Raw genomic sequence first — 18,715 nt, 5'->3', positions numbered from 1 at the left:
CAGTAGTAGGCTTTACAGGCCTACTCATAAAACTAGGTCAGCCAATCATCACAGCAGTATTTGACTTTCAAATGGCTGCAAAAAAAGTTGGTCATCATAGGCCCATGTTCATTACTGATTTCCAGAGTTTCGTTGATGAAACCTTTCAAATACGGGTTGTTTTTGCGCAGGTAACTGATCCTAGGAAGGTTTCCGTTTATAGAACCGTGGTCAGGCCTAGGGTAGGCCTAGACTAGCATGACAAGGCTTAGCCCCGCTAGTGTGGCACGGACTCTAACTGCTGCTCCATCCTTAGGCACACATCCGTATACGCAATTTCGTGTCGACGTACTGAAAATTTTCGGCGCACCCACTTATCGTGGGCACAATTTCTTTTGCACACCGACATGATCCTTGACCTTTCCGCTTTCTAAAAACCATTTATTGAATGATTTCACTACGTTATTCCGCCGGATATTTTCCAGTCTTTTGCCTTTATCCATTCAATCTAACGGGCTTCCTCCCACAGTCGCCATCTTTAAAATAAGGTCGTTGAACATTACGTCACTTGACCCCTAATCTTCTCGACGGCTGTTCCATCCCAAGCTTCAGACATATTACATCTGCTGTCTCGCCGACCGATTTGCACGTACACGTAAGTTTACGACTGAAGCATTCAATTTTTTAGAGTTGAGGCAGATGGACAATATAAGTGTAACATCCGAAAGTCATTTTTGTTAACAGTTTCTGTGTAGATTTGAGAACTATGCCAACGTTGTCTTCTTCTTGTTTATGTTCAAGTCCACGCGCGTTGTTGACTCCTACCAATGGAGAAATAAAACATTAGGCCTACATAGTACCAGTACACAGCGTCGCCTCAAAGCAGGAAGGGCTCAAAAAAGCAGTTGATTTTGTTGTCGATATAGAATGATAATGAAGGAACTCTTTATCTTATTTGACCAAAACGACCCTGATATGTACATACATTTAGATGCAGACACCTATTCTTGTTCTTTGAACTTTATTGACGGTTAAAGCTTATGTTTTAATTATACATGAACACAATATAAGACCAAACTACATATTTGATATAAATTATATAATTGTACATGAAGATGATGCTGTCAAACAGCTTTTATGGACATAGGAAGCTATATACATTTTGAAATTTTTTTGTGTTGTTTTGTCAATTAAAGAAGGGTGCTTTGCTGTTTAGTACGACATACCTCACCTAACAGGATGCAGTGTCCAAGTTGGATGCCAGAAACAACCTTGAAATTTAAATTTCACAGTGCCTTCTTCCTACTTTCCTTACTTTATACAAATTCATCAAAGACATCACTGGATGCAGGACAAATCGTTAAATGAGGAGCAGTGACTTTGACAATTGCTTAACATTTAGGTGAACATTAATTGACTGAAGTGTGACAAGAAACAAATTGTGCTCACAAAAGGCAAGTATTGTAAATGTAGTAAATGTATTCAAGATAATTGTAACAAATCCTCAGAATCTGTCTGCATTAAGTTTTCAGGTCATGTAATTTGTGATCCGCATGTAACTACCATTATACATTTTTACGATCAGATATTGCCATGGATAGTTGATGGTCTGGACCCTGTGGACAAGACTTTTTGTTGAAGGTGAAGTGTGCATAGTTGTTTCGAAAGTCTGTTGGATTCTGGCTTACAGTTAATGTACATGTTCCTGGGACATCCTGCTATGACACAGGTTAGCTTTTATTTCATGTAATTGTTTCAATTAAGATACCCTACCATAAGTTTCATTACGCAGCGTACTATGAATGAACATCTCGCAAACATATTGTAAAAACCTACGTGCACACAATATCACTTTAAGAAAGACAAAAAAAACGTTTTGTTTTCAATAATCCTTACTTTGACCTGACGTCTTTGTTCAAAATCTACTCTTCAGTAATTACATGCTAACCACCAAACATTACATGTGCATGGTGCCTGGTCAGTCCAGGATGTAGTGTAGTCAGGTCGAACCACTTCCTGTCCCTAAGATTTCTTTCACATGAACCCTTCATGACAGATGCCTTGATACATGTAGTTATACAAACAGTGAAAACAACTTCATGAATGTTCAATGCCTTCATGTGATTTGGTTCTGCAGATTTAGGATACCTGGTAGGCTGTGATGGACAACAAACTGCAAGTATGCTGAAGGAAGTAGTTAGGTATTCTCCGAAAAATGAAAGTGTCATCATAACTTACTTCTAAGTTCCATTTCAGACTATGAGCACCGAAACATGTTAATGTAGTGACAAGTAGGTGTATAGTATTGAAAATTGCAGCTGTGGGAAACCGTTACGTTGTGAAACAACACAAACCATCTACATTGTTTTTCAACTAAAAACCAGTGAATTGGTTCTATGTTTACAAAGGTTGTAGCATTACACCTTCCAACTAAGACAGTTGGCTCCAAAGGGAATTAAGCTAGCATTATCAACAGGGGAAAGCATTGAGCAAGGAAGACACAAGTTTTTTGGCGATATACCTGTAATGAAGTCTTTGTTGAAAAATACTACAAAATCATGCAAGGCCGATGCACGTGCCATCAAATATAGAGCAGCCTCTTTGATCTGCAGCAGTAAATATGAAAATACCCTTTCTTGTCTGCTTCGGAACAATAAAGGAAAGGCTGCTCTTGGCAGGTCTTACAAAGGCGTATTAGACAGGAGACCAAATCATACCCAACAAAGCAACATCATCAAAAGATGTCAACGCGGACAACATAACCAAGTGGAGTTGGGGAGCCATCATTGCTGAAGCAGAGGCTTACATGCCTATTTTTGGTGACTGCCCTCAAAGCTGCCCTACCAGACCCAGTTATACGTCAAGGCACATTTCCAGTTGGAGGCAAGAAAAACCGCTGTGAGTCAAAGGCCGATGCTACAGTGCAGCGCAACCAGAGACTTGGCAAAATGCTAGCAATGATCATGTACTCACATCGGCCACTAGTGTTCAATTTCATTCAAGGCCGTTTAAGCATTCAGCTGTGGAAATAATGGGTGTAGTCAGAAGCTTCTCAGCTACTTGCAAAACCTAGGACTGACGAAGGGTCCAAAAGGCACCATTGGAACAATTGACAGAGTTCGTAAGGGTTCCAAAGAGAAACTACTTACATGGGAAAAAAACAAAAACATGCATCGCACAAATGCTAGGTTAAGTCGTTGGAGGACGTGCTTATAGGCGACAGATGCTAGTGCCTCAAATCTACCAGTAAAAAGCACGGATATAAAAGACTTTGGAGTGGAAGAAGATTGCTCCACATGTGAGGATGATTCATTGCAGAGTGAGTATGATGACGGAGAGAAACAAAAGGCACATTATACACGTAGACTCTGTTGTGATTGACAGAATAGACGTGGGAATCAACGATTACGATGAATTTTCATCAGATCAGGTTGTATCACATCTTGAAGTTGTCCCACTGTCGTCGTGTGAGACGGCTGGTCCACATTCAGTTGACTTTGATGAAAGTGATGATAATAGTGCAATTGTGCCTAGTGAGCTTGGGCACTGTGATGTTTGGGATAACGTACAGATCCAAACTGCAGCCAGATATCAATCTCGCATGCACAGCAACAAGTTCGGGATGTGGGCCCTTACCTTCGCTGTCAGGTATTGTTTTCTTTTAGCCATGAGCAGAACATTGGTGTTGTGAAGGCACAAGACATGCCACTATCAACTCTTTTACCTTCAGCATCTACTTGGAGTAAACTGGGGGAGAGAATGACCCTGGTTGTACAAGTGATCCTCAAGTCCGCATCATGGAGAACTTGCTTTAATTTGTGCCAGGTACTCCAAATTCCATGCATCCAATTCCTTGCTTTGGAGATGATCTTTCAGTGGAAAGAATGTGTGACGCAAAGTGAGCGAGGGCGGGGAAAGAAACACCCCAAGATCGACTCAAAGGTCTTGTGCAATGCCATCAAGAGTTTCATCATCGAGGTTTGCTGTTACAAGACAATGAATGACTTGTTCACAGGTAAAAGTGCAACAGACCAGGGGACCCTACCAGCTCAATTAGGATTTCGGGCACAGGTCCGTTGAAAAGAAGTAATGGACAACTTCAACGCAGTCTTCGACTTTGTGCGTTTTGCAACTGAGGCATATACAGCGATGTTGGCCATGAAGCTTGCCAAAGTTTACGACCCGAATGTTCTACCTGCACAATTCGCTTCTACAACAGATCCCTCTGGGCAAACACCATGGTTGAAGACCCTGACACAGGCAGTAGTGGATTTCATTTGACCAGGTGTTCCATCAGATGAGATGGCCATCAGCGGGAGTAGGAAAATCATAATTTGGAGGATGCAGAGTTTCTTCGGGATATTAGGGACAGTGTTGAAGAAGGCGATTGTAGCTGTAAAGAAAATACTGGTTAATCAATGATTCGATGTTCAAACCATAATTGTGGCTTTTTCACTACAGCTGTGTCAACATCCCGGAGCCCCCATAAGGTAATTGGTGGTGCTCAAGAGCATGCCAGTATATGGTTGATTACATTTACTGAAGTTGTCATAAGAGGACTGGTCGAGAAGACGAAATGGTACAGTGCGAGTTACAGGACAGATGCATCCGTCAGGAATGCTACCATATGGAATGCATAGATGTTGATGATGTGGGTGACCCGCCTGACAAATGGTATTGCTGTTCAGAGTGCAGAAAGGACAGTTTTGATAATGATGATCATGACAAGGATGGCGTGCTTGAATACTCTTAATCATTGCTGTATCAGGGCTTGTACCATCGGGCCCTCAGACAGGCCATTCGAGAATGTGATGCACCAGCCATCATGGATCACTGGCGTCTAGATATTCCTGCATCTTGGAACAGGAAGCATCACAAGTATCTCATACCTGCCCACAAAACGTTGGTAGGAATATCTGGATTCTATCTGTGGCGGGCACACCCCCACTCGGGAGTTATTTTAACAGGGTTCTTTGTTCAGCACTCTGAAGAGGCGTGGAGAGTCACGTTTCCACACACGAGGCAGGCAGGCGATGTTTTGCCCGCTGCCGCAGGCTGGCGCCGTGACTACTCCGCGGTGGGTCACGCAAGGGATGTCGCCTTACCGCCCCTACATATCCACCAAGGATAGCTCAAGAAATTGTCTGGAATAGGGTGGCAAATCTGACGGGAAATAGGATGGAAACATCGGGATTGACCTTGTTAATGAATTTTTTAACAAGGATTACAAACAGATACTAGCACGATCAAGGGGAGTGTACACAAAGGAGCAGGTTCAGCGCTGCAGTGAAATCAGCGGAGCCTTTGGTCGAGATCTTGATGACATTTTCATGTCTTCAATTGCTCGTAGGACTGGCAAATCATCCAAAGGCCAACCTGCTGAATTTCAAGCAAAAGGTTGTGGGGAGGCGATGAACAGCTGACTGCTGTGGGGTATGTAATGGCAGTTGCACGTATGTTCATGGCGCTCATTACGAAAGCGCGCTCGCGCAAGATTTGCACTTGACAACAGCATAGCAACAGGCTAGGCTATGTCTGATTTTGTGCGCTCAGATTGCAAAATGAGCCGTCGTCTTTGTCATTGGATTTCCAGGAAACCGAGCACAACTAAGTGAATTTTTCATGAGAAATAATGTCAGGTAGCAGCATTTCATATGTTCTCTCAGTGTTTACTTAGTCACAACCGCGGATAGGAGTTTTTTCTACCCTGTTTACGCAGGTATCATTTAAGGAATTTGATGTTTAATTAAAATTTGAGGCAGAATGTAATTCCTTCGGTATTAACAATAATTAACCTGAACACCTCCTGTGTCATGGACAAAATGTGCCGGAATGAGCCACTTATGTTAAGGCCATAAGGGGTTGGACGCTAAATCCCCTAACATTATGGCTTATATACCCTATTTTTTGTCCATACTTTGCTTGCTCAAATGGCGTCCATGCAAATGAAGATCTTTGATCTTGACCAAGACTGTGCATAATGTGGTGCGTAGGCCCAAAAAACGCAAGGCGTACACCTGTGTCTATCTTGAGCACCACCTATGTCCACCTTTTCCCCTTCCTAGCTACTAAATGAAATTCCCATTGTCAAGAATAAATTACCATGTTTAATAATACAGTAATACATCGAACTACACAATACAATATATCAGTGTAACTTAAAGATATGTATAGTCACATAAATGCAATTTAGACGAACGGAATTTGCTTCAGTTTCTTTGTCGTGCGATGTCACCGAGTAACTCTTCCCCGACCGTCTGTGTCTTGGCATGTTACTCGCTTTGGGCATTTGTTTTGTAAGTCCTTATGGAAACTGAACTGAACGCGACATGATAATTTAAAAATTCCACTGATAAAAAATAATGAAATTATAACCGTCTGAACAGTGTTGACAGAAGATTTTCAACGTAAATTTCGTCGGTCGCACCACTGGTATACATGGTCAACAGTACGTGGTCAACAAACTTATCCCGTGAATCACTTCGTAAGGCAACAAAAGTAATGCAAATTTATATATACAGCATGCAAAGTGCAACTTTCACTCGTTTTCCAAATGATTTACATTGGTATAATTTCATTTACAAACATAAAGAAAAGTGTATCTTAAATTGGGTTAATTGTACAATAACAGTAGGTCCTATGTACTTAACTAGTTCCATAAACTGTTTATTTGAAAACTGTATTTTAGTTTGAACAGATGTTTAAAACGTTCTTACTAACTGATTCCTTTCAATTTGAGAACATTGGATTTCATTTACTTCAGTCAAACACAAGCCTGTGCCGAATGTTTCGATGTCCATTGATATCATGAATGTGTTTCCTTTAGGATTTTGAGGACGAAAACTTTATAATTTCATAATTCGATGTCTAACAAAACCTGTGAAACATTTTTCAAGATTTCCGTTGCGGACTGTTGCGAATATCAGTGCCCCCAAAATGTTCACTCTGTTTACATCCGGTCACACTTTATTTTGTAATCTCAAGTCACTGATTGACAAACAAGAACTCAATTCAGGCTGATTTTAACATAGATATGCTGAATAAATATATCTATTTGACACTGATATTCTTCCCTTGCTCGTACCCAAGAGCCATCAGTATGAAGCCATCAGGGTGCAGTCTCAACTCAGTTGAAAGCAGATCCATTGCCTTTAGTTGGCAACAATGCAACCCATCACCTCAAATCTCATGCAGCAGAGCCCGTTCCATTCAGTTGGTATGATACGAAGATACCTGGTGCGCACGACCTCTGCAAATCGAGCTGTGACTAGGGTGTGATTGTCACTGTTCCCCAAAAACTGGAAATAGAAATCAGAAATGAATGTCAGTGAAAGTTTTGTTGGTACAGTTTGTTTCAGATGCGCCACGCAAGTTTCAGCCAGTTTGTCAGTGATCACCTGAAATTATTGCCGTCAGGCCCAAACACCATTTCGAACGCGCCCACTTGCATGCGTGCCTCAGTCTAACACAGAAGAAACCAGTTTAGTTTGTGTCATTTGGCTACAAACCAGGGATTTTATTTTTCTATGTTCTAAAGTATTACATTACATCCATTTCATTTTCTGAAAAACAGCGCGTCTGTCCGTAAACGAATGTCAGTGTTTACATTCTAGCTTTGAAAACAGACCAGCAGCTTTTTTGAGACGCGAGGTGTTGGCGGGCAAATGTCTGATTGTTTCAAATACACTTGTGGAAATGAAATAACAGATCAGTGACCTCTGCTGGTGTTCCATCCTGATCCTTCACCGTGGTCCAGGACTGGCCATCATCGCTGTAGCGAACTCTGTACACCGACACCCACTGCTGGTAGTCACCATCACCACGTCCCTGGGTAACCAGTCCTGTGCAGAGTACCGTGTTGTTGAAATCGACTTGTATCCAGGGCTTCGTGTCGTTGGCGGCGGCACACCAGCACGAGGCACCCACTGATTCTGGTGTACAAAAAGTGAGATTCCCATCAACTATAAGGTGTGAGAGTCTGCCGCCCTTATCTCCCACCACACCTTTAATACCGTTCACAAACTGGTGGACGACAGAGTGGGCATATCGTCAACAGTTTCCTCTGTCAACGGAAGTGCCAGATCTTTTCTCGGATAACAATAATGAGAAAATCAAGTTTAAAGTTCGCCACTTATTAAAGTTGCCATGTTGAAATCAAAAACAGGAATAGGGCTTCACGGTGATCAGGAACAAAATTCAATTATCTTTCCAGGGAAAATATGTGGAATAGTTAATAAATTATCTGTGAATCAAATCCTGTTTTCATTTCCTTCAAAGAAAAGTAGCAGCATCTTTAAACCGTAATACTTCAAGCCTGTGAAGACACTGCTCACATAATTGCATATGGAATTTCTAAGAAAGGCATTTTTGACTTTCCTAAAGTGATATATGAAATGTGACCGAAATCGGTGGCAAAAATCGACTTTGCTTTACCAAATGCAGCCTGAACTGATTAAGGAGATGGAATTGCCACTGAGATAAGAATGTAATTATGGGTAACTCAATTCAGCTTGAACGCCCCTCAGAGACTATTCAAATAACTGTAGATTGCTCCCTTAAAGTTTCCGGTTTCTGGTCGACGCACGCGTCGCCGTAGACCTGCTTGTTGGCAAAATAAAAAAAAGTTTTTATTTGGTATAAAACAATATCCAAAAGCTGCTTAAACTTGCTTAATCGACTGGAATCTTGCTACTGCTTAATTTCAACGTGTTTTTGATTGGGTATGGTTGAGTAACATGTCCAGTGAAGGTGTCCTTCTAGTTCCCATGCATTAAGTTGGGCCATTTTTTTTCAGATGATGTCATCTCTGTATTATACATTTACGTCTGGGAACCAGACAAGCGGTCTTATGTCCTGTGTACATGTAATAGCTGAAAATGCCCTAAAGTGGGAGCGTGTGACCAACAAACCTCAGAAATCACTTGATCTGATTGTTCTACCAACTGCCACGCATCACCTGATCGAACTGAGAAAACAGAAAAACGAGGGGAACCCTCGCTCTGTGTTCGTAGTGGATAAACCCTTGCGCATGTCAAGCACTGAATGTGGCCATTGTTTGTGGCCATTGTTTGGCATGCACGAGGGTTTATCCACTACGAACACAGCACCCCGTGGCTACCGCAGTTTTGAAAAAGTGTTGTGATCCAACTAAACAGATCACCTCTGTTTGAAAGTGAGATCATTATGCATTTGTGTTTCATTGCAACCTAAGAGGAAAGAAAGGGGAAAATGACGAAAAGAAATCACATGACTTCGTTTCACTTGCACTTAATGCTCTTTGAATTTAAAAAAGCTTAAAAATAAAATTACAATGATTTTTTTCTTTATTTGAATAAAAGAAGTTCCTCACTTGGTCTGCTTCTCCTTTTCGCTAAGCATTTTTGTGATTAAATGTATGAAGCAATCTGAAAAAAAATCAACAAGTTGCCTTTTCCCGGTGACTTTCTCCCATTCAATCATGTTTTTCAGTTCTTCCCAAAGAAGCAGTATTCGTTGGGTGCCTGTTCCCTGAGTGCATTCTGAACCTGCAAAGTCTGGGGTGTAGGTATGTACGTATTCTGCTGGCGATCTCAATGAAATTGGCCTCTTTTATTCAACCCATGATTTTCCTTTCAAGTTTTTTTCTTCAATTATCTATCATTTCAAGTTGATATAGACCATATTTCTGTCCATGGAGGTACATGTCCATATAACTCCACATGCATGCTCTGTCATGATTTTTATCGGGAAAAAACACAATTTTTATTTTCAGTATTATTTATTTCTCGTAAGTCTTTGTCAAAAGATTTTATCAACATTTCTACAGAGATAAAACCACACAAAATGTGTTGAAGTATTTTACAATCGAAGAGCTGAGTTCCTAATCAAATATTTTGTTTGGCCAATTGTCAAGGCAAATAACAGGGGTTAACCTTTCCATGTGCGTGCGACACGTGCGCACTGTAACTATCATGCTTTGATTACAGCAGCAAGTAACCCTTTGCGCGACCACAGCTGTGGCGTACATTTCTATTACCCTTACCCTGTGAATTTTGCTCCCGGGTGTTGAATGTCTATCGTGTCAAATGTGAACAAGCTGTGTTTTTCCCAGAATTGCAAAATATTTAAAAAGGGCTTTACCTTTGCAGCCGAAGAGTTCAACCCGCATCGAGGGCCAAGAATTGTAGCTGGTCGGTCTGATACGGATGTAGCGAGCTTGGATGGGCTTGTTAAAACTGCTGTTGACTGGGGTGGTTTGGTCCACGTTACCATCAAATGTCTGTCCATTATGCAGGCGAAAGTGGAAGACAAATTAGAAAAACAAAAGAAGATTAGAAAAACAAAAACACAAAGTTATTGCTTGCCTATTATAAACAGTATAGCGTGTCTACAGAAGTCTTTGTCTTTCAGCCAAACGTGTCAGGTGCTTTTTTTTCTGTCTAGAGGGAAAACAGAGACAATCACTTAAATGTTCTGCTTTTAAGATGGGACAATCTCTTGGCTTATATTCAAATGTAAGGTCCCTGAAGTCTCCACATCGTAGTGCAACCATTAGCGCTTCAGTTTTTATATCATGAAAATAGCAACAAGGGGTCGTACAAAGTGGCCTAAATCATTCATTGTATGTTCCATCTGCAGTTGAACCGGGAAAATCGGTTTCTTTTTTGTATACCGTACGTTCTTATTGGAGATAGTGTCATCATTTGTAGGTCTGTGCTTGTTCAAAGCAGTCCTAAACAGATTCCTTCCAAAAAATGGCATTGTGTACACTACATACTTACTACCGTTGAAAATTTATACCTGTGTCTCAATTCCAATAAAAGTTACTTTGGAAATTGCTTGTGGATGTCAATGGAATCCATTCGAGGCTCATGTGGAAAACCAATCCGTTTTTGTTTATGACTAGATTTGTTAACTGAACTGTGCCGAGACAATTGCTATACTAAGCAGGATTGGGAGAACAGACATTTTAATCCTCTACCTGCGGCCCTGTCTCAGGTCCTCCATTGGTCACATACACCCAGGTACTTCGGTCATTACTGTACTGCACCTGGTACGCTGTCACTCGCTCCCTCCAAATCCCCGATGGATCCACGCTGCCCTGAATGATAACTCCCTCTACCTGCAGTTGCTTGGCCAAATCTACCTCAAACCATGGGGATTCCTTGTCATTCCTGGCCGGGCACCAGCCACCGACAATCGAATCTACTCCATGGTAGTTCAGCCGGCCGTTGTGAGGCTCGCAGTTACCAGACGCGTTTATTCGCTCGTTGAAAACGCTGGAGGCAGTGATACTGGAGTCAGGAATACTTCCGTCCTCCATTCCAAGCCGTTCACCGCATAAGCGTCCGTCCACTTGAAGTTCAACAAACAAAACCAAAAGCAACATCAGTTGAGAATTGGGGTTTTAATGTGCACAATGTAGTTCAACGGATCTAAGGAGGCCACACTTTTTATACTAGCGGTGATTCGTAGACTAATTACGGCACTTCAAGTTCATTTCCCAGAAACGCTCTGCTTTGACTTTCCTTTTCAGGCTATTTCTTGGTTTACGCTGCGTTTGAGAATACTTTATGATGAAGTAAGGTGGGTATAGTCGTTTGATAATGAAATATCCATGATTTTTCTCAAATTGCATGTATGCAATATCCATGAAACCTCAATAAGATACCACGAAGTCCTGCACAAAACTGGACATTGGAATGTAAAATGCCTCGTGCGGTAACGGGTACACCCACACACCATTGTTTGTGGCCATTGTTTGGCATGCAAGAAGTTCCTCACTTGGTCTGCTTCTCCTTTTCGCTAAGCATTTTTGTAATTAAATGTATGAAGCAATCTGAAAAAAAATCAACAAGTTGCCTTTTCCCGGTGACTTTCTCCCATTCAATCATGTTTTTCAGTTCTTCCTAAAGAAGCAGTATTCGTTGGGTGCCTGTTCCCTGAGTGCGTTCTGAACCTGCAAAGTCTGAGGTGTAGGTATGTACGTATTCTGCTGGCGATCTCAATGAAATTGGCCTCTTTTATTCAACCCATGATTTTCCTTTCAAGTTTTTTTCTTCAATTATCTATCATTTCAAGTTGATATAGACCATATTTCTGTCCATGGAGGTACATGTATATGTACATGTACATGTACATGCATGCTCTGTCATGATTTTTATCGGAAAAAACACAATTTTTATTTTCAGTATTATTTATTTCTCATAAGTCTTGGTCAAAAGATTTTATCAACATTTCTACAGAGATAAAACCACACAAAATGTGTTGAAGTATTTCACAATCGAAGAGCTGAGTTCCTAATCAAATATTTTGTTTGGCCAATTGTCAAGGCAAATAACAGGGGTTAACCTTTCCATGTGCGTGCGACACGTGCGCACTGTAACTATCATGCTTTGATTACAGCAGCAAGTAACCCTTTGCGCGACCACAGCTGTGGCGTACATTTCTATTACCCTTACCCTGTGAATTTTGCTCCCGGGTGTTGAATGTCTATCGTGTCAAATGTGAACAAGCTGTGTTTTTCCCAGAATTGCAAAATATTTAAAAAGGGCTTTACCTTTGCAGCCGAAGAGTTCAACCCGCATCGAGGGCCAAGAATTGTAGCTGGTCGGTCTGATACGGATGTAGCGAGCTTGGATGGGCTTGTTAAAACTGCTGTTGACTGGGGTGGTTTGGTCCACGTTACCATCAAATGTCTGTCCATTATGCAGGCGAAAGTGGAAGACAAATTAGAAAAACAAAAGAAGATTAGAAAAACAAAAACACAAAGTTATTGCTTGCCTATTATAAACAGTATAGCGTGTCTACAGAAGTCTTTGTCTTTCAGCCAAACGTGTCAGGTGCTTTTTTTTCTGTCTAGAGGGAAAACAGAGACAATCACTTAAATGTTCTGCTTTTAAGATGGGACAATCTCTTGGCTTATATTCAAATGTAAGGTCCCTGAAGTCTCCACATCGTAGTGCAACCATTAGCGCTTCAGTTTTTATATCATGAAAATAGCAACAAGGGGTCGTACAAAGTGGCCTAAATCATTCATTGTATGTTCCATCTGCAGTTGAACCGGGAAAATCGGTTTCTTTTTTGTATACCGTACGTTCTTATTGGAGATAGTGTCATCATTTGTAGGTCTGTGCTTGTTCAAAGCAGTCCTAAACAGATTCCTTCCAAAAAATGGCATTGTGTACACTACATACTTACTACCGTTGAAAATTTATACCTGTGTCTCAATTCCAATAAAAGTTACTTTGGAAATTGCTTGTGGATGTCAATGGAATCCATTCGAGGCTCATGTGGAAAACCAATCCGTTTTTGTTTATGACTAGATTTGTTAACTGAACTGTGCCGAGACAATTGCTATACTAAGCAGGATTGGGAGAACAGACATTTTAATCCTCTACCTGCGGCCCTGTCTCAGGTCCTCCATTGGTCACATACACCCAGGTACTTCGGTCATTACTGTACTGCACCTGGTACGCTGTCACTCGCTCCCTCCAAATCCCCGATGGATCCACGCTGCCCTGAATGATAACTCCCTCTACCTGCAGTTGCTTGGCCAAATCTACCTCAAACCATGGGGATTCCTTGTCATTCCTGGCCGGGCACCAGCCACCGACAATCGAATCTACTCCATGGTAGTTCAGCCGGCCGTTGTGAGGCTCGCAGTTACCAGACGCGTTTATTCGCTCGTTGAAAACGCTGGAGGCAGTGATACTGGAGTCAGGAATACTTCCGTCCTCCATTCCAAGCCGTTCACCGCATAAGCGTCCGTCCACTTGAAGTTCAACAAACAAAACCAAAAGCAACATCAGTTGAGAATTGGGGTTTTAATGTGCACAATGTAGTTCAACGGATCTAAGGAGGCCACACTTTTTATACTAGCGGTGATTCGTAGACTAATTACGGCACTTCAAGTTCATTTCCCAGAAACGCTCTGCTTTGACTTTCCTTTTCAGGCTATTTCTTGGTTTACGCTGCGTTTGAGAATACTTTATGATGAAGTAAGGTGGGTATAGTCGTTTGATAATGAAATATCCATGATTTTTCTCAAATTGCATGTATGCAATATCCATGAAACCTCAATAAGATACCACGAAGTCCTGCACAAAACTGGACATTGGAATGTAAAATGCCTCGTGCGGTAACGGGTACACCCACACACCATTGTTTGTGGCCATTGTTTGGCATGCAAGAAGTTCCTCACTTGGTCTGCTTCTCCTTTTCGCTAAGCATTTTTGTAATTAAATGTATGAAGCAATCTGAAAAAAAATCAACAAGTTGCCTTTTCCCGGTGACTTTCTCCCATTCAATCATGTTTTTCAGTTCTTCCTAAAGAAGCAGTATTCGTTGGGTGCCTGTTCCCTGAGTGCGTTCTGAACCTGCAAAGTCTGAGGTGTAGGTATGTACGTATTCTGCTGGCGATCTCAATGAAATTGGCCTCTTTTATTCAACCCATGATTTTCCTTTCAAGTTTTTTTCTTCAATTATCTATCATTTCAAGTTGATATAGACCATATTTCTGTCCATGGAGGTACATGTATATGTACATGTACATGTACATGCATGCTCTGTCATGATTTTTATCGGAAAAAACACAATTTTTATTTTCAGTATTATTTATTTCTCATAAGTCTTTGTCAAAAGATTTTATCAACATTTCTACAGAGATAAAACCACACAAAATGTGTTGAAGTATTTCACAATCGAAGAGCTGAGTTCCTAATCAAATATTTTGTTTGGCCAATTGTCAAGGCAAATAACAGGGGTTAACCTTTCCATGTGCGTGCGACACGTGCGCACTGTAACTATCATGCTTTGATTACAGCAGCAAGTAACCCTTTGCGCGACCACAGCTGTGGCGTACATTTCTATTACCCTTACCCTGTGAATTTTGCTCCCGGGTGTTGAATGTCTATCGTGTCAAATGTGAACAAGCTGTGTTTTTCCCACAATTGCAAAATATTTAAAAAGGGCTTTACCTTTGCAGCCGAAGAGTTCAACCCGCATCGAGGGCCAAGAATTGTAGCTGGTCGGTCTGATACGGATGTAGCGAGCTTGGATGGGCTTGTTAAAACTGCTGTTGACTGGGGTGGTTTGGTCCACGTTACCATCAAATGTCTGTCCATTATGCAGGCGAAAGTGGAAGACAAATTAGAAAAACAAAAGAAGATTAGAAAAACAAAAACACAAAGTTATTGCTTGCCTATTATAAACAGTATAGCGTGTCTACAGAAGTCTTTGTCTTTCAGCCAAACGTGTCAGGTGCTTTTTTTTCTGTCTAGAGGGAAAAAAGAGACAATCACTTAAATGTTCTGCTTTTAAGATGGGACAATCTCTTGGCTTATATTCAAATGTAAGGTCCCTGAAGTCTCCACATCGTAGTGCAACCATTAGCGCTTCAGTTTTTTATATCATGAAAATAGCAACAAGGGGTCGTACAAAGTGGCCTAAATCATTCATTGTATGTTCCATCTGCAGTTGAACCGGGAAAATCGGTTTCTTTTTTGTATACCGTACGTTCTTATTGGAGATAGTGTCATCATTTGTAGGTCTGTGCTTGTTCAAAGCAGTCCTAAACAGATTCCTTCCAAAAAATGGCATTGTGTACACTACATACTTACTACCGTTGAAAATTTATACCTGTGTCTCAATTCCAATAAAAGTTACTTTGGAAATTGCTTGTGGATGTCAATGGAATCCATTCGAGGCTCATGTGGAAAACCAATCCGTTTTTGTTTATGACTAGATTTGTTAACTGAACTGTGCCGAGACAATTGCTATACTAAGCAGGATTGGGAGAACAGACATTTTAATCCTCTACCTGCGGCCCTGTCTCAGGTCCTCCATTGGTCACATACACCCAGGTACTTCGGTCATTACTGTACTGCACCTGGTACGCTGTCACTCGCTCCCTCCAAATCCCCGATGGATCCACGCTGCCCTGAATGATAACTCCCTCTACCTGCAGTTGCTTGGCCAAATCTACCTCAAACCATGGGGATTCCTTGTCATTCCTGGCCGGGCACCAGCCACCGACAATCGAATCTACTCCATGGTAGTTCAGCCGGCCGTTGTGAGGCTCGCAGTTACCAGACGCGTTTATTCGCTCGTTGAAAACGCTGGAGGCAGTGATACTGGAGTCAGGAATACTTCCGTCCTCCATTCCAAGCCGTTCACCGCATAAGCGTCCGTCCACTTGAAGTTCAACAAACAAAACCAAAAGCAACATCAGTTGAGAATTGGGGTTTTAATGTGCACAATGTAGTTCAACGGATCTAAGGAGGCCACACTTTTTATACTAGCGGTGATTCGTAGACTAATTACGGCACTTCAAGTTCATTTCCCAGAAACGCTCTGCTTTGACTTTCCTTTTCAGGCTATTTCTTGGTTTACGCTGCGTTTGAGAATACTTTATGATGAAGTAAGGTGGGTATAGTCGTTTGATAATGAAATATCCATGATTTTTCTCAAATTGCATGTATGCAATATCCATGAAACCTCAATAAGATACCACGAAGTCCTGCACAAAACTGGACATTGGAATGTAAAATGCCTCGTGCGGTAACGGGTACACCCACACACCATTGTTTGTGGCCATTGTTTGGCATGCAAGAAGTTCCTCACTTGGTCTGCTTCTCCTTTTCGCTAAGCATTTTTGTAATTAAATGTATGAAGCAATCTGAAAAAAAATCAACAAGTTGCCTTTTCCCGGTGACTTTCTCCCATTCAATCATGTTTTTCAGTTCTTCCTAAAGAAGCAGTATTCGTTGGGTGCCTGTTCCCTGAGTGCGTTCTGAACCTGCAAAGTCTGAGGTGTAGGTATGTACGTATTCTGCTGGCGATCTCAATGAAATTGGCCTCTTTTATTCAACCCATGATTTTCCTTTCAAGTTTTTTTCTTCAATTATCTATCATTTCAAGTTGATATAGACCATATTTCTGTCCATGGAGGTACATGTATATGTACATGTACATGCATGCTCTGTCATGATTTTTATCGGAAAAAACACAATTTTTATTTTCAGTATTATTTATTTCTCATAAGTCTTGGTCAAAAGATTTTATCAACATTTCTACAGAGATAAAACCACACAAAATGTGTTGAAGTATTTCACAATCGAAGAGCTGAGTTCCTAATCAAATATTTTGTTTGGCCAATTGTCAAGGCAAATAACAGGGGTTAACCTTTCCATGTGCGTGCGACACGTGCGCACTGTAACTATCATGCTTTGATTACAGCAGCAAGTAACCCTTTGCGCGACCACAGCTGTGGCGTACATTTCTATTACCCTTACCCTGTGAATTTTGCTCCCGGGTGTTGAATGTCTATCGTGTCAAATGTGAACAAGCTGTGTTTTTCCCAGAATTGCAAAATATTTAAAAAGGGCTTTACCTTTGCAGCCGAAGAGTTCAACCCGCATCGAGGGCCAAGAATTGTAGCTGGTCGGTCTGATACGGATGTAGCGAGCTTGGATGGGCTTGTTAAAACTGCTGTTAACTGGGGTGGTTTGGTCCACGTTACCATCAAATGTCTGTCCATTATGCAGGCGAAAGTGGAAGACAAATTAGAAAAACAAAAGAAGATTAGAAAAACAAAAACACAAAGTTATTGCTTGCCTATTATAAACAGTATAGCGTGTCTACAGAAGTCTTTGTCTTTCAGCCAAACGTGTCAGGTGCTTTTTTTTCTGTCTAGAGGGAAAACAGAGACAATCACTTAAATGTTCTGCTTTTAAGATGGGACAATCTCTTGGCTTATATTCAAATGTAAGGTCCCTGAAGTCTCCACATCGTAGTGCAACCATTAGCGCTTCAGTTTTTATATCATGAAAATAGCAACAAGGGGTCGTACAAAGTGGCCTAAATCATTCATTGTATGTTCCATCTGCAGTTGAACCGGGAAAATCGGTTTCTTTTTTGTATACCGTACGTTCTTATTGGAGATAGTGTCATCATTTGTAGGTCTGTGCTTGTTCAAAGCAGTCCTAAACAGATTCCTTCCAAAAAATGGCATTGTGTACACTACATACTTACTACCGTTGAAAATTTATACCTGTGTCTCAATTCCAATAAAAGTTACTTTGGAAATTGCTTGTGGATGTCAATGGAATCCATTCGAGGCTCATGTGGAAAACCAATCCGTTTTTGTTTATGACTAGATTTGTTAACTGAACTGTGCCGAGACAATTGCTATACTAAGCAGGATTGGGAGAACAGACATTTTAATCCTCTACCTGCGGCCCTGTCTCAGGTCCTCCATTGGTCACATACACCCAGGTACTTCGGTCATTACTGTACTGCACCTGGTACGCTGTCACTCGCTCCCTCCAAATCCCCGATGGATCCACGCTGCCCTGAATGATAACTCCCTCTACCTGCAGTTGCTTGGCCAAATCTACCTCAAACCATGGGGATTCCTTGTCATTCCTGGCCGGGCACCAGCCACCGACAATCGAATCTACTCCATGGTAGTTCAGCCGGCCGTTGTGAGGCTCGCAGTTACCAGACGCGTTTATTCGCTCGTTGAAAACGCTGGAGGCAGTGATACTGGAGTCAGGAATACTTCCGTCCTCCATTCCAAGCCGTTCACCGCATAAGCGTCCGTCCACTTGAAGTTCAACAAACAAAACCAAAAGCAACATCAGTTGAGAATTGGGGTTTTAATGTGCACAATGTAGTTCAACGGATCTAAGGAGGCCACACTTTTTATACTAGCGGTGATTCGTAGACTAATTACGGCACTTCAAGTTCATTTCCC

The 18,715-nt window shown here is 41.4% G+C and overlaps 2 protein-coding genes across 2 annotated transcripts; both read right to left on the bottom strand.

Moving 5' to 3' along the window:
* Positions 1-983: 983 nt before the first annotated feature.
* Positions 984-11,446, bottom strand: LOC147797716 (EGF-like repeat and discoidin I-like domain-containing protein 3). Its single transcript, XM_087141924.1, has 4 exons — positions 10,940-11,446; positions 10,099-10,237; positions 7,696-7,910; positions 984-7,277 (listed from the first exon to the last, which is right to left on the bottom strand). The coding sequence occupies exons 1-4, from the start codon at positions 11,345-11,347 to the stop codon at positions 7,131-7,133; spliced, it is 909 nt and encodes a 302-aa protein (XP_086998050.1). The 5' UTR covers positions 11,348-11,446; the 3' UTR covers positions 984-7,130.
* A 1,900-nt stretch (positions 11,447-13,346) lies between these two features.
* Positions 13,347-18,533, bottom strand: LOC147797715 (EGF-like repeat and discoidin I-like domain-containing protein 3). Its single transcript, XM_087142471.1, has 5 exons — positions 18,192-18,533; positions 17,351-17,489; positions 15,779-16,152; positions 14,937-15,075; positions 13,347-13,732 (listed from the first exon to the last, which is right to left on the bottom strand). The coding sequence occupies exons 1-5, from the start codon at positions 18,531-18,533 to the stop codon at positions 13,347-13,349; spliced, it is 1,380 nt and encodes a 459-aa protein (XP_086998597.1).
* Between the last annotated feature and the right edge of the window lie 182 nt (positions 18,534-18,715).

This window comes from Acanthaster planci, linkage group LG10 (genome assembly GCF_054643075.1).
Source record: "Acanthaster planci isolate LZ-2023a linkage group LG10, COTS_SCS, whole genome shotgun sequence".
In the NCBI taxonomy this organism is placed as follows: Eukaryota; Metazoa; Echinodermata; class Asteroidea; order Valvatida; family Acanthasteridae; genus Acanthaster; species Acanthaster planci.
Note: the sequence above shows the minus strand (reverse complement) of the source record. Positions and strands in the feature narration are given on the sequence as shown.